Source organism: Diabrotica virgifera, chromosome 2, assembly GCF_917563875.1.
Source record: "Diabrotica virgifera virgifera chromosome 2, PGI_DIABVI_V3a".
Lineage (NCBI taxonomy): Eukaryota > Metazoa > Arthropoda > Insecta > Coleoptera > Chrysomelidae > Diabrotica > Diabrotica virgifera.
The window spans coordinates 3,940,957-3,953,454 of NC_065444.1; the positions used below are offsets into that span (position 1 = coordinate 3,940,957).

The window sequence follows — 12,498 nt, forward strand, 5'->3', positions numbered from 1 at the left end:
AAAAACGAAAATTGGTATGCATATTTACTTTTCAGAGATGAATCGATTCCATCGATTGCAAATTTCTAGTACCGGTCATAGGCGTCCGTTTTGGGTAGAGCAACGGGTATTTTATCGTATAACTTTTTTGTCCTTAACTTTTATGCATTTTTGACACCGGATTATTAAATAGTGAGGTATTATAGTACTAGAAGGTACTCTTGCTTTAAGTCGGTAGGATGCACCGTTTTCTAGAAAAATCGATTTGAAAGTTTTTCGTTTTTGGAATTTGAAAAAAAATTGAAAGAACTTTTCAACAAAAAACGAAGTATTTTACCAACATAAAGTAAGAGTAACTTTTGGTAATCGAATACCTCATAATTTAATAATCTAGTGTCAAAAATGCTCGAAAATTAAAGACAAAAACATTATGCTACAAAATAACTGTTGACCTACCCAAAACGGACGCCTATGACCAGTACTAGAAATTCGCAATTAATGAAATTGATTTATCTCTGGAATATAAATAAATGTACCAGTTTTCGTCTTTCTAAACAGTTTTTTTTTTGAAATTTTTTTTTTGTAATTCAGAAAGTGAAAAATTTTCAAATCGATTTTTCTAGAAAAGGTGTGTCCTACCGATTTAAAACAAGAGTATCTTTTAGTACTAGAATACTTCACATATTAATAATCCAGTGTCAGAAATGCATAAAAGTTAAAGATAAAAAAGTTATGCGATAAAATAACCGTTGCCCTACCCAAAACGGACGCCTATGATCGGTACTAGAAATTTGCAATGTATCGATTAGATTTATATCTTGAAGATAAATACGCGTACCAATTTTTGTTTTTTTTAATAGAAGCGTTCTGGAGGTATTTAAGAAAAACTAATTACAAGACGCCATCTTCAAAGAGCTCTAGCTCCCTTAAGAAGCATTTTCGGACTAAGTGAATTGGGTTAAATTATCTTAAATTTACCTGAGGAATCTCCTGTCTTCGTTTGTCGGTAGAGTTTCTGGACACCCTGTATATTACCCATATTATGGTAAATAAAGACGGCTTAGTTGTTTTTAATAACTACTTATATTTCTGCAACTACTTTCAGAAACATCTTAGTATCTCATTTTAAACACTTATTAACTTACACCGATTGGCTTCTGAGGCATCGATATACTGCTGAGTGTAGCAGATATATCTCAGTATTACAGAGAATATAAAATAAAAGAAAATATTTAAAAGGTAAGATAAAAATAAAACAGTGTGTGAATTAAATTTTATTAAAAAATTATAAAAAAAAAGTTAAACAAAGTTATTTAAAAATCTTTTATAAAAATAAACAATTGGATATCTTAAAAACAAAAATCAGTACTTGTAACTTTCTTGTTCTTTTTACTATTTGTTTAAATCATATAATTATTATTCTATGCAGAATATATAAAATATGATTCTAGGTCTTCAGTTGAAATATAATTATTTCCAGAATTATAACATGTATGACACCCATTTATTTCGTCACATCTGCACCATCCAACACATCTTCTGCTTCTTCCCTTAAGTTTTCAACCTTCTCGAGCAGTAACATCTAAAAATAATCAAAGTATTTTATGAATACAATATTAAGGAACGCTTATTTTATAATAAAAACAAAGAACAATGCTGTTATTTAATTGTTCTCAAGATGCATGTATAGTGTGACCAACTAGCCCGAAAAATCCGGGACATGGCCCGAATTACGAAGTCGTGTCCCGGACAATGCTTCCGGGCCATCCGAATTTTCAACGTTTGGCAAAATTCTCTTTTGAAATTTTGAATACGTTATTATTTTTTAAGAATTCACATCAAATTGAATTCTTCTCATTTTTACGTAAATTCAATCGGTGGACAAATAATATCGTGGGCTTACTGCAAAAATCCGTTAAGTCCGTAATTGTTTGTTTCGAGAGAATTAACTTTTAATGTTTGCTGTCTCATTAAAACTAAACTATTAATTTCTTATGATTATTATTTGAAAAAAATTAAAGTTTGAAAGTGGATATATTTCGGCAATACATATTTTGCTCACAATATTATTATTTTTTATAGACGATATTACGATATAGACGATTGTGTTTGATATTATATTTATTTTATTTTACATTAAACAATTTTAAATATTAATATTCTGGCAAATATTTGTATAAATATTGATGTTTATATAAATATTCTGACAAGTGTCAGTGTCAGATTTAACTAAAATGTCATGTAATGATTGGCGACATTCTTAAAATTCTATATGACGTCAAAATTAATGACGCACGAAAAAAGGGTTTAGGACGGCGTATATATTGTATTGTAGTGGGAATGATAACGGCAACCCACAACATAGACATGAAGATGCTTCAATGCTTCTTCAAATGGAGACAATGTTCCCCTACAGATAGATCATCAAAACATTGACAGAGTTACTCATTTTAAATATCTGGGATGGTACATTACAGACCAAATAGATCCAAATCCAATGCAGACTTGAAGCAGCTCGCATAACGTTTCTAAAAATGAAATCATATTCTTCTCTAATCACAGCTTACAACCTAAAATTACGTCAAAGAATGATGAAATGCTATCTTTGGCTAGTGTTGTTATATGGCCCTGGGAACTGAACTCTGAAGGCTGATACAATCAATCGCCTACACTCTGTTTAAGAGGATGGGTACGTATTTTCGGCTGCAATGCTATCCAAATGGGGATTCATTTTTTTTCGAATCCTGAGAAAACTAATAAGTATTTTTGAAAAATTTAAACACAGAATGAAAGATTACATTCTTACCGAGGGCGGAAAACCCCTGAAAACTTTTATGTTTATTTTAATAAATTACAGGGGTGAAAAACTAAAAGAAAATTTAGTGTGATTTTTATTTTCAAATATCTCATTCAAAAGAAACTTTTTATTTATTCTAAGGGATTTTCGGCCCTCGGTAATAATATAGTCTTTCATTCTGCGTTTAAATTTTTCAAAAATATTTATTGGTTTTTTAGGATTCGAAAAAAAAATGAACACAATGTCCGTGGTAATATTTCCAAATCTATCTTTGTCGTACAACGCACTAAGTCGAATAGAATATTGTCAGCATACTGTCAGTCAGACAGTGACAATTTTAAATATTTGACATGGCATCGGGAATATTTTGAGTTATTGATTAAATAATATTGATATATTATAGTGTATTTGATAAATAATTGATTTAAGACGTGAACTTAATAAAAAGTTATTTATTGTGTATTATTTGTGGAAGATCCAAGCAGAGAATACATCAGGATAATATATTCTGTGATCCAAGTATTTTGTTGTTAAAGATGTTCAAAATTGTAAGCGTTCCATAGTAACAATATATTATTAAAAAATCACTTAAACACTTTTCCTCTTTTCTCGATTGAGTATTAGTTTTTGTTGTACATATAAATTATTACAATCATTGAATACATAGTTAGTGAAAAAATTATCACATTTATTAACTGAATTAATAATTTGCAATTATAAAAATAACAGTTATCCAAGAACATTCAAAAGTCATCTCTTTAAATTAATGATGACATTTTCAAGTAGAATGACATTCTAGTAATGTTTACATATCATACCAGTGTGAATTTTACTACACGTAATTTGCCGTGTAAAGACAGAAAAAGTAGGGATACCCGTAAAATATTTGCGAATTATGTACCGATGGCCTTAAAACGTTAGAATCAGTATGGTTGTATATTGCAAGCAGGTTTGCCATTCTGTGAATTATCATAAATAAGTCCTCCTTTAGTATTCCACAGGAGTTAATAGCGATAATCCTCTACAAGTATCTGCCTAATACTACCTTTCACGGCCGCTGTCGTAAAGGCGGCAACGTTGTCAATAAGCTATCCTTGTACACTGCATCGCATGTTTGAAATACGCTGTAGAGGCGTTTGACATGTGGTTGCTTGAAGAATGCTCGGAATACTCCGATGCATATCAACAAAGCTGTCTTACATAGAACCAAGGTCGTTCGTCAGTTAGTGAAAACTATTAAAATAAGAAGAATTTCGTACCTAGGGCATATTCTTAGAGAAGACCGGTATACATAATCCTTTAGCTTATTATAAAAGGTAAAATCGAGGGCCGTAGAGGAATTGGAAGAAGGCAGAGATGTCATGGTTTAGAACATTCGCGATTGGACATGAATACGCAATAGCGAAGAACTATTTTGATGGGCTGAAGACCGTAAACAACTCGTGAAAGTAATTGCCAACGTTAGAAGAACCTAATATGGCAACAAAATAAGAAGAAACTGTTTTTTGTGTGGAGAACACTACACCTGGGGAAATAAATTTAGTCATTATTCCTAATGATCAACTGGGAAATTAAATTTGCCCTTTTAACGTAATTTATTACCCAACTGTAAAAGTAAAAATACTTTTCACTTAAATAGATGTATTAACCCAAAAACAAGTTTCTACAGATTGATTTTATTACTTACAATTCTTGAATGTTTTGTCAGTGATACAACTTACCTTAGATGCAGCTATAAGTTGATTAGCCACTCGAGTGGACATGAACTCTATATTTTGTACCAAATCGTTAACGTTTGCTTTTGCAATACTCTGTAAAGTCTTGAAACCCGCATTATACAGTTGTTTGGCACGACTCTGAAAGAAATATCTTAATAAGTAAAATATAACAAGTTTTAACAAGTTTGCGTGGTTACAAAGATTTAAAAACTTGCTAAAAATTTTAATTCCTAGCCTTACATTAAAATTTATGTGACGTTTGTGAAATTATAAAGGTCTGGTATTAAAGGCAGTTTTTAACAAAACCCTAAATACTGAAAAAAATATTTCTTGATCTGGAGGAAGCACATGGTGAAGTAAACAAATTGTATCCAAGCTTTGCAAATATTCATAAATAAAATAATGTAAATGAAAATATATATCCGATTTGTAGAAAAAACAGGTATGTATTAGCAACTTTTTGACATTTTACAATTTTGGCTTCAGGAACATAAGAATATTAAATAATATAGTTTACCTGTTTGACAGCTGGCAGATCCATCAACGGCAACAGTTCTTTAACACAGCAATGAGACAATCTTTGGCTCATTCCTTTCAGAAGAAAAGCGTATGCCCAGAATTCTTCTAGTTCTTCGCAAAAATTGACTACATTTGAGGCAAATGTGGCAGCGATTGTCATCAGATTTTGTACGATTCCTCGATTGATCTAAAAAAATACAGATTTTGTACCTTACTCTGAGAAAAAAATACTACCTACTGACGAATGAGCTCATCATTTGTTTCGAGCTTCTGTCATATGTTGTATAGTCTGTGTATAATATTAATACACACGGATTATACGACGTATGACAGAAGCTCGAAACAAATGACTGTGAATGAAAAGCCCTATAACCTGATTTGAACTGATTTATTGGCCGTAGACAGTGGCCGCTGTAAATAAATATAAACATAACCTGACATTGGGAGGACACGGATATTAATACGTATATATACCAGTACATACATAGAAGGAGGATCATTGTATTATTATGGTATATTTGAGTAGTTATGATTCAGTCTCGTCAATAGCTTTGTTATTGTTTATATTATTGTTATTGTTGAAGTTAAATTTCTTTAGGCGCGATTGGGAGTGAATTTTTATTATTCTGCGCGCATGCGCACACAGACAGTATGGCGTTAGTTGCTAAATCTTTCAAGTTATGTATACAAAGATGTGAAAAGAATATATTAGTATTTTTAGTAAATATCATCATCATTCTCTTTGCCTTATCCCTATGCGGGGTCGGCTTCCCTAATTGCATTTCTCCACACAATTCTGTCTTGGGTCATATCAATGTTAATCCCCTTTACCAACATGTCCTGCCTTATCGCCTCCCCCAGGTCTTCTTTGGTCTTCCTCTCCTACTCCTTCCAGGAATCTGCACTTCAGCTATTCTTCGTATTGGGTGATTAACGTCTCGACGTTGAACATGACCGAACCATCTTAACCTATGCTCTCTCATTTTGGCATCAATTGGTGCCACACCTAGACTTCCCCTAATATACTCATTTCTAATTTTATCCTTCTTTGTCACTCCACTCATCCATCTAAGCATTCTCATTTCCGCCACATGCATTCGTTGTTCCTCTTTCTTTTTCACTGCCCAACATTCAGTTCCGTACATCATAGCCGGTCTTATGGCTGTTTTATAGAATTTTCCCTTCAGCTTCATTGGAATTTTTCTGTCACACAACACACCACTCGCTTCTTTCCACTTCATCCATCCAGCCCTAATTCTACTGCATGCATCTCCATCTATTTCTCCATTACTCTGTAATACCGATCCTAGGTACTTAAAACTATTGCTTTTCACAATCATTTCACCATCCAAAGATACCATTTTATTTGTAGTAGCTCCATCTTTAAATGAACATTCCAAATACTCTGTTTTTGTCCTACTAAGTTTTAAACCTTTTTCCTCCAGAGCTTGTCTCCACTGTTCCAGTTTTTGTTCTAAGTCTCTTTCACTATTTCCTACTAACACGACATCATCAGCATACATTAAGCACCATGGAATGTTACCCTGTAGTTTCGCTGTTATCTGGTCCAAAACTAATGAGAATAAATACGGACTAAGCACAGAGCCTTGGTGCAATCCTACTTTCACATGAAATTTATCAGTCTCTCCCACACCTGTCCTAACACTAGTCGTTACTCCCTCATACATATCCCTCACAATCTTTACATATTCACCAGGGACTCCTTTCTTATTGAGTGCCCACCACAGAATCTCTCGAGGAACTCTATCATATGCTTTCTCAAGATCAATGAATACCATATGAGCGTTTGTTTCTTTACTCCTGTATTTTTCCATCAACCGCCTTATAATGAAAATTGCATCTGTTGTTGATCTACCCTGCATAAAGCCAAATTGATTCTCGGATATTTCGGTCTCTTCACGTATCCGTCTGTCAATTACTCTTTCCCATATTTTCATGGTGTGGCTAAGCAGTTTTATAGCCCTGTAGTTTGTACATTGTTGTATATCTCCCTTGTTTTTGTAAACAGGTACCAGTATACTGCTTCTCCATTCGTCTGGCATTTGTCCGACTTCCATAATTCTATTAAATAGACCTGCTAGCCACCTTGTTCCTGTCTCTCCCAATGCTCTCCATACTTCCCCAGGAATATCATCTGGTCCTACCGCTTTTCCTTTCTTTATTTTTTGAAGCGCTTGAGCCACTTCCTCGTTGGTTATTTTGGTGACCATTGCTGCTACTGTCTCCGTTGACTCTACAGGCTGTCTGTCAAATTCTTCATTTAATAAGCTGTCAAAGTACTTTCTCCATCTCTTTTTGACTTCCCTTTCGTGAACTAGTATTTTATTATTTTCATCTCGGATACATCTAATCTGATTAAAATCTTTTGCTTTCCTTGCTCTCTGTTTTGCTATTTTATATATCTTCGTTTCGCCTTCCCTGGTATCAAGTTGATCATATAGGTTTGAATACGCTTCTGCTTTGGCTTTTGCTACTGCTACTTTCGCTTCCTTTTTCGCCACCATATAGTTTTGAAGATCTGTGTCGGATCTGGTTTCTTGCCACTTTTTATATAATTTTCTCTTCTCTTTTATTTTTCCTTGTACTTCGTTTGACCACCACCAAGTCTCTTTATCCTCAAACTTTTTTCCTGACGTTTTCCCAAGTATTTCAATAGCAGTCTCTCTAATACTACTGGCCATTTTTCTCCAAATTGTATTAGGGCTTCCTTTCATGTTCCAACATATTTTTTCTACTATTCTTCTCCTGAATAGACCTTCTTTCTCATCTTTCAGCAGCCACCATTTGATTTTTTGTGGTCCTCTCCGATATTTTTGTTTAGTTTCGCTTTTTACTTCGATGTCCAGAACAAGCAGCTTATGTTGTTGGCTTACTGTCTCACTCACTATTACCTTGCAGTCCTTGCATTCACGTATGTCTTCTTTCCTTATCATGAAGTAGTCTATTTGGGATTGATGTTGTCCACTTTTGTAGGTAATAAGTTGAGTTTCTCTCTTTTTAAAGAATGTGTTAACAATCGCCATATCCAATGCTGTTGCTAATTCTAGCATGTCATCTCCAGCTTCATTTCTAGTTCCAAAGCCTAATCCCCCATGTATTGTTTCATATCCTGTCTTGGTTTGGCCCACATGTGCATTGAAATCACCTCCTATTATAACTTTCTCCTCTGCTGGAATATCACTCAGTACGTCTCCTAATTGATCATAGAAAGCTCTTCTTTCATTCTCACCCAGACCTGTTTGGGGAGCATACACATAGTATTTTTAGTAAATATATTTATTATAATTTTTGTGTTTTTGGATTTGTCTTCCTCGGGAGTAAGATAAGTATTAAAAACATTTTTATATTAAAAAAAAACAAAAAACCATAAAATCTTTTATAAAAGGTATATTTGTTAAAATCCCTATACAGGGCTACATCACAACATAACTAGTTTTCAATCGGTTGACCGATCATCATCAGTGTTTGCTTGAATCTAACATGCTAACCACCAAAGTAAAAAATATTTGGGTAAAAACCCTTTACAATTAATCCGTCATAGGAACATAGAAATGAGATGTGAAATTAAACATGGATGTTTAAAATATCCAATGTTTAATGCTCTAGGTACCATTCAGCTCAAATTTGACTTGTTCACATCATGACTTTATGGTAGCAAGTCACTTTGTAGTTACTTTGGTGGTTAGCAAGTTAGATTCAAGCAAACACTGATGATGATCAGTCAACCGATTGAAATCTAATTATGTTGTGATGTAGCCCTGTATAGGGATTTTAATAAATATACCTTTTACAGCCAACTACAGGAAAAATTTTTTCGTCATAAATTTTTATATTTATTATACTTCACTTCATCTGTTTGTTACCGTGAATTGTCATTATGTCCGAGAAACTATATAAACAGAGAGCTCGTGGCGTTATTGGTAGAGCATTCGGCTACAGATCTGGAGGTCTTGGGTTCAAATCCGGACCATTCCTATTCTTTTTTTTTTTGAAAGTGGTAAGCCGTAAAATTAATTTAATATTTAAATAAAATAAAAATAAACTGTTTAAAATGTATTAATTTCGTTGAAATCATATAATAAAACTTCTTACGTGCGTACAAAGTACACACACATTCTTTTTTTATATTATTGTTATTATTGTTTATATTAGTCCATTATACAAGGATTTTTTTAAGTTATACTTCATTAGGCGCGTTTGGGAGGAAATGTATATGTGCGCGAATTCATCAAAAATTGTTGGTGCTATGCGAAGATGAAACGTTATACGTTTGCTCTGATTGGGCATTACAATGACCTGTCAAAAATTAAGTTTATAATTGTAGTGACTTTTTAAATAGTTTTAAAAGCAACAGTTACTTAATTGTAAATGTTTTAGTATTGTAATAAAAAATTACATACCTATTTGAAAAATGTAAAATGTAGTAGGTAATGCTTCGATTTACACAATTTGATTTCCAACAAAATTTCTACCGATCTTCATCTAATATATTGTTTTCTTACTCTATATTTTTTTGTATTTTTATATTTTAATTCCACAAAAATCAAACTAATTTAATTAATTCACACAATAAGCAAATATGACCAACTGTCAAAAAGTTTGAAACGTTCAGTTGGTGTGTCTAATTGGCTGCGTTTTAACGTGCTTGATTCACAACCTAATGACCCTAATATACACGGGTTCGATCTGCAATGCAAATTTTTATTTTTTTATACATTTTATGACTATAAGTATATTTATTAAGTATATAAATTTTATTTTCAGACAATACATATTTAGTTAAAATGTTTGCCAACAATTGTTCAGAAATCATTTCTTTGTGGCATTTTTCAATGTGTTTGTGTGTTTTATTCTTTTATTTTTTAATTTTTGGTATTGTTTTAATAAAAATTTTTGGACAGTAGTAAGTATTAAAATTAGCTTAATATTCAAATAAAATATAAATAAACAGTTTAAAGTATATTGGTTTCGTTGAAATCATACAATAGAAGTAAACCTTCTTACGTGCGTATAAAGTACACACATATTCTTTTTTTTTTTGTTATTACATATAAATAAAAAATAAAGCAACTTACCTGGTACTTCTCTGATACTTGAAACACCGGCATCTCGTTCCACAAATCATACAACATCAATGTTACGTAAAACCTGTTGATTATTCGCTCGGGTACACTCTGCGGACACTGGGAATTAGTAAATCTCAACGTAAGAATGTGGAATATTTACCTTAATAGGGTTATTAGATGAGAACATTTTCACAGCTACAGATTCGTTGAGGCCCAATGTTTTTGCTACTCTTAATTCACTGGGTTTTAACCGGGTAAACTAAAAAAAAGTTTTATCAGTTGAATATTCTTTTTTATCTACTATTTATGTTACAATAACTACTAAATAAATTTTTTCTCAGTTCAAATAAACCACCTGGCGTCTTCTTATTTAAGTGCCATCTCCGTGACGGAGGTCGGCAATCGTCATAGCTATTCGGATTTTAGAGATGGCTGTTCTGAAAAGTTCATTTGATGTACCGGGTGTCCCAATGAGAATGGCTCTCGGTCATATCTTAGGAACCGTTTATAGTAAAGCTTTGAGAAAAAAATATTTATAACAAAAGTTACCTCGGGAAAAGCCTGGAAATTATTTTCATAATTGTAGGTTCACCGCCAGAGGGCGTGATTGAATATCAAAAATTAAAAAATAAAAATTTTACAAAATTTACCTAATGAAAGGGCACTGGAAATCCAATCATCGTATTCTTCATAAAATTCTGCGCATATTTGATTTCACAAGTTTAAGTCTACCTATGCAAATAAGAGGTGGGGGTGAGTGGGAACCTTCTTATGAAAAAATGGCTGTAAGTCCGGTTCTGTTAAATCGAATTTTGCCTACTTGGTTTTGTTGAAAACAGCTCTTTTTTGTCAATGAACGTGTCTTATTTTCGAAATAGCCTAATAAGTAATATGCAAGCTAGGAGGCGTTATTTAATTATTTTCAGAAATATAGTTTTCTTTGGAAAATATTAAATACAAGTATGTATTTTTAATCCTGTATTACAAAATTAGACCAAATTAGCAACATAATACCGAAAACCGCATGTCGATACCTTTTTTTCTATCTCGAGATATCTTAAGAAATGTGTAAATTATAAACATAACTGTTACTGTCACCGGTAAACCAAGTTAAGGAAAAGTAGTGTGCTATGGAAAAAGCAAAGAAACATTTTCCAGATGTAAACGTATATAATTAATTAAAACAACAATAAGACAAAATATAACACTATAAAATATAACAAAGAAATAAAAACAACTACTTACTTAGTCTTAGTTACTGCCTAAATGCTCAAATTGTTGCCCATCATTTTCGATGCAAGCATTTACTCTTTCAAGAGTAGATTTAATAGCAACAGATTTAACTGTTTTAGACCTTTATTTATGGGGACGAATTAAAGACCTTGTTTTTTCCGCTAGGCCCACTACGCGAGAAAACATGATCTAGAATCTAGAGAATACGAAACGCCATTCAAAGCTTTGCGAAAGCAGAAATTGAGACTGCTGTTCAATTTACTCTTGAAAGAGTAAATGCTTGCATCGAAATTGATGAGCAACTATTTGAACATTTAGGCCGTCACTAAGCAAGTAGTTGCTTTTATTTCTTTGTTATATTTTATAGTGTTGTTTGTCTTATTGTTGTTTTAATTAGTTATATACGTTTACATCTGGAAAATGTTTCTTTGTTTTTTCCATAGCACACTACTTTTCCTTAACTTCGTTTACCGGTGACATTTACAGTTGTTTAAAATTTACTCGTTTCTTAAGATATCTCGAAATAGAAAAAAGGTATCGACATGCGGTTTTCGGTATTACGTTGCTAATTTGATCTAATTTTGTAACACAGGATTAAAAATGCATAATTGTATTTAATATTCTCCAAAGAAAACTAGATTTCCGAAAATAATTAAATAACGCCTACTAGTTGGCATATTACTTATTAGGCTATTTCGAAAATAAGACTCTTACATTGACAAAAAAGAGCTGTTTTCAACAAGACCAAGTATGCAAAATTCGATTTAGCAGAACCGGACTTACAGCCATTTTTTCATAAGAAGGTTCCCACTCACACTCACCTCTAATTTGCAAAGGTAGATTAAACTTGTGAAATCAAATATGCGCAGAATTTTATGAAGAATACGATGATTATATTTCCAGTGCCCTTTCATTAGGTAAATTTTGTAAAATTTTGATTTTTTAATTTTTTATATTCAATTACGCCCTCTAGCGGTGGACCTACAATTATGAAAATAATTTCCAGGCTTTTCCCGAGGCAACTTTTGTTATAAATATTTTTTCTCAAAGCTGTACTATAAACGGTTCCTGAGATATGGCCGAGAGCCATTTTTATTGAGACACCCGGTACATCCGTACCAGCCTCTCAGGTTGCGCAGTCATGACATTCTACGTCTTCCTATGT

At 32.6% G+C, this 12,498-nt stretch overlaps 1 protein-coding gene across 2 annotated transcripts in view; it reads right to left on the reverse strand.

Annotated features, from left to right (window-relative positions):
• Positions 1–1,240: 1,240 nt before the first annotated feature.
• LOC114330119 (helicase POLQ-like) overlaps positions 1,241–12,498 on the reverse strand; it is a 55,546-nt gene continuing 44,288 nt past the window's right edge. For both annotated transcript variants that reach the window (XM_050643329.1, XM_050643328.1), the window contains exons 13-17: positions 10,261–10,359; positions 10,110–10,208; positions 5,012–5,200; positions 4,498–4,632; positions 1,241–1,561 (exon numbers count right to left, since the gene is read on the reverse strand). In XM_050643329.1, coding sequence (XP_050499286.1) covers positions 1,484–1,561; positions 4,498–4,632; positions 5,012–5,200; positions 10,110–10,208; positions 10,261–10,359 — 600 coding nt within the window. In that variant the 3' untranslated portion in view covers positions 1,241–1,483. The remainder of the gene's footprint in view (positions 1,562–4,497; positions 4,633–5,011; positions 5,201–10,109; positions 10,209–10,260; positions 10,360–12,498) is intronic.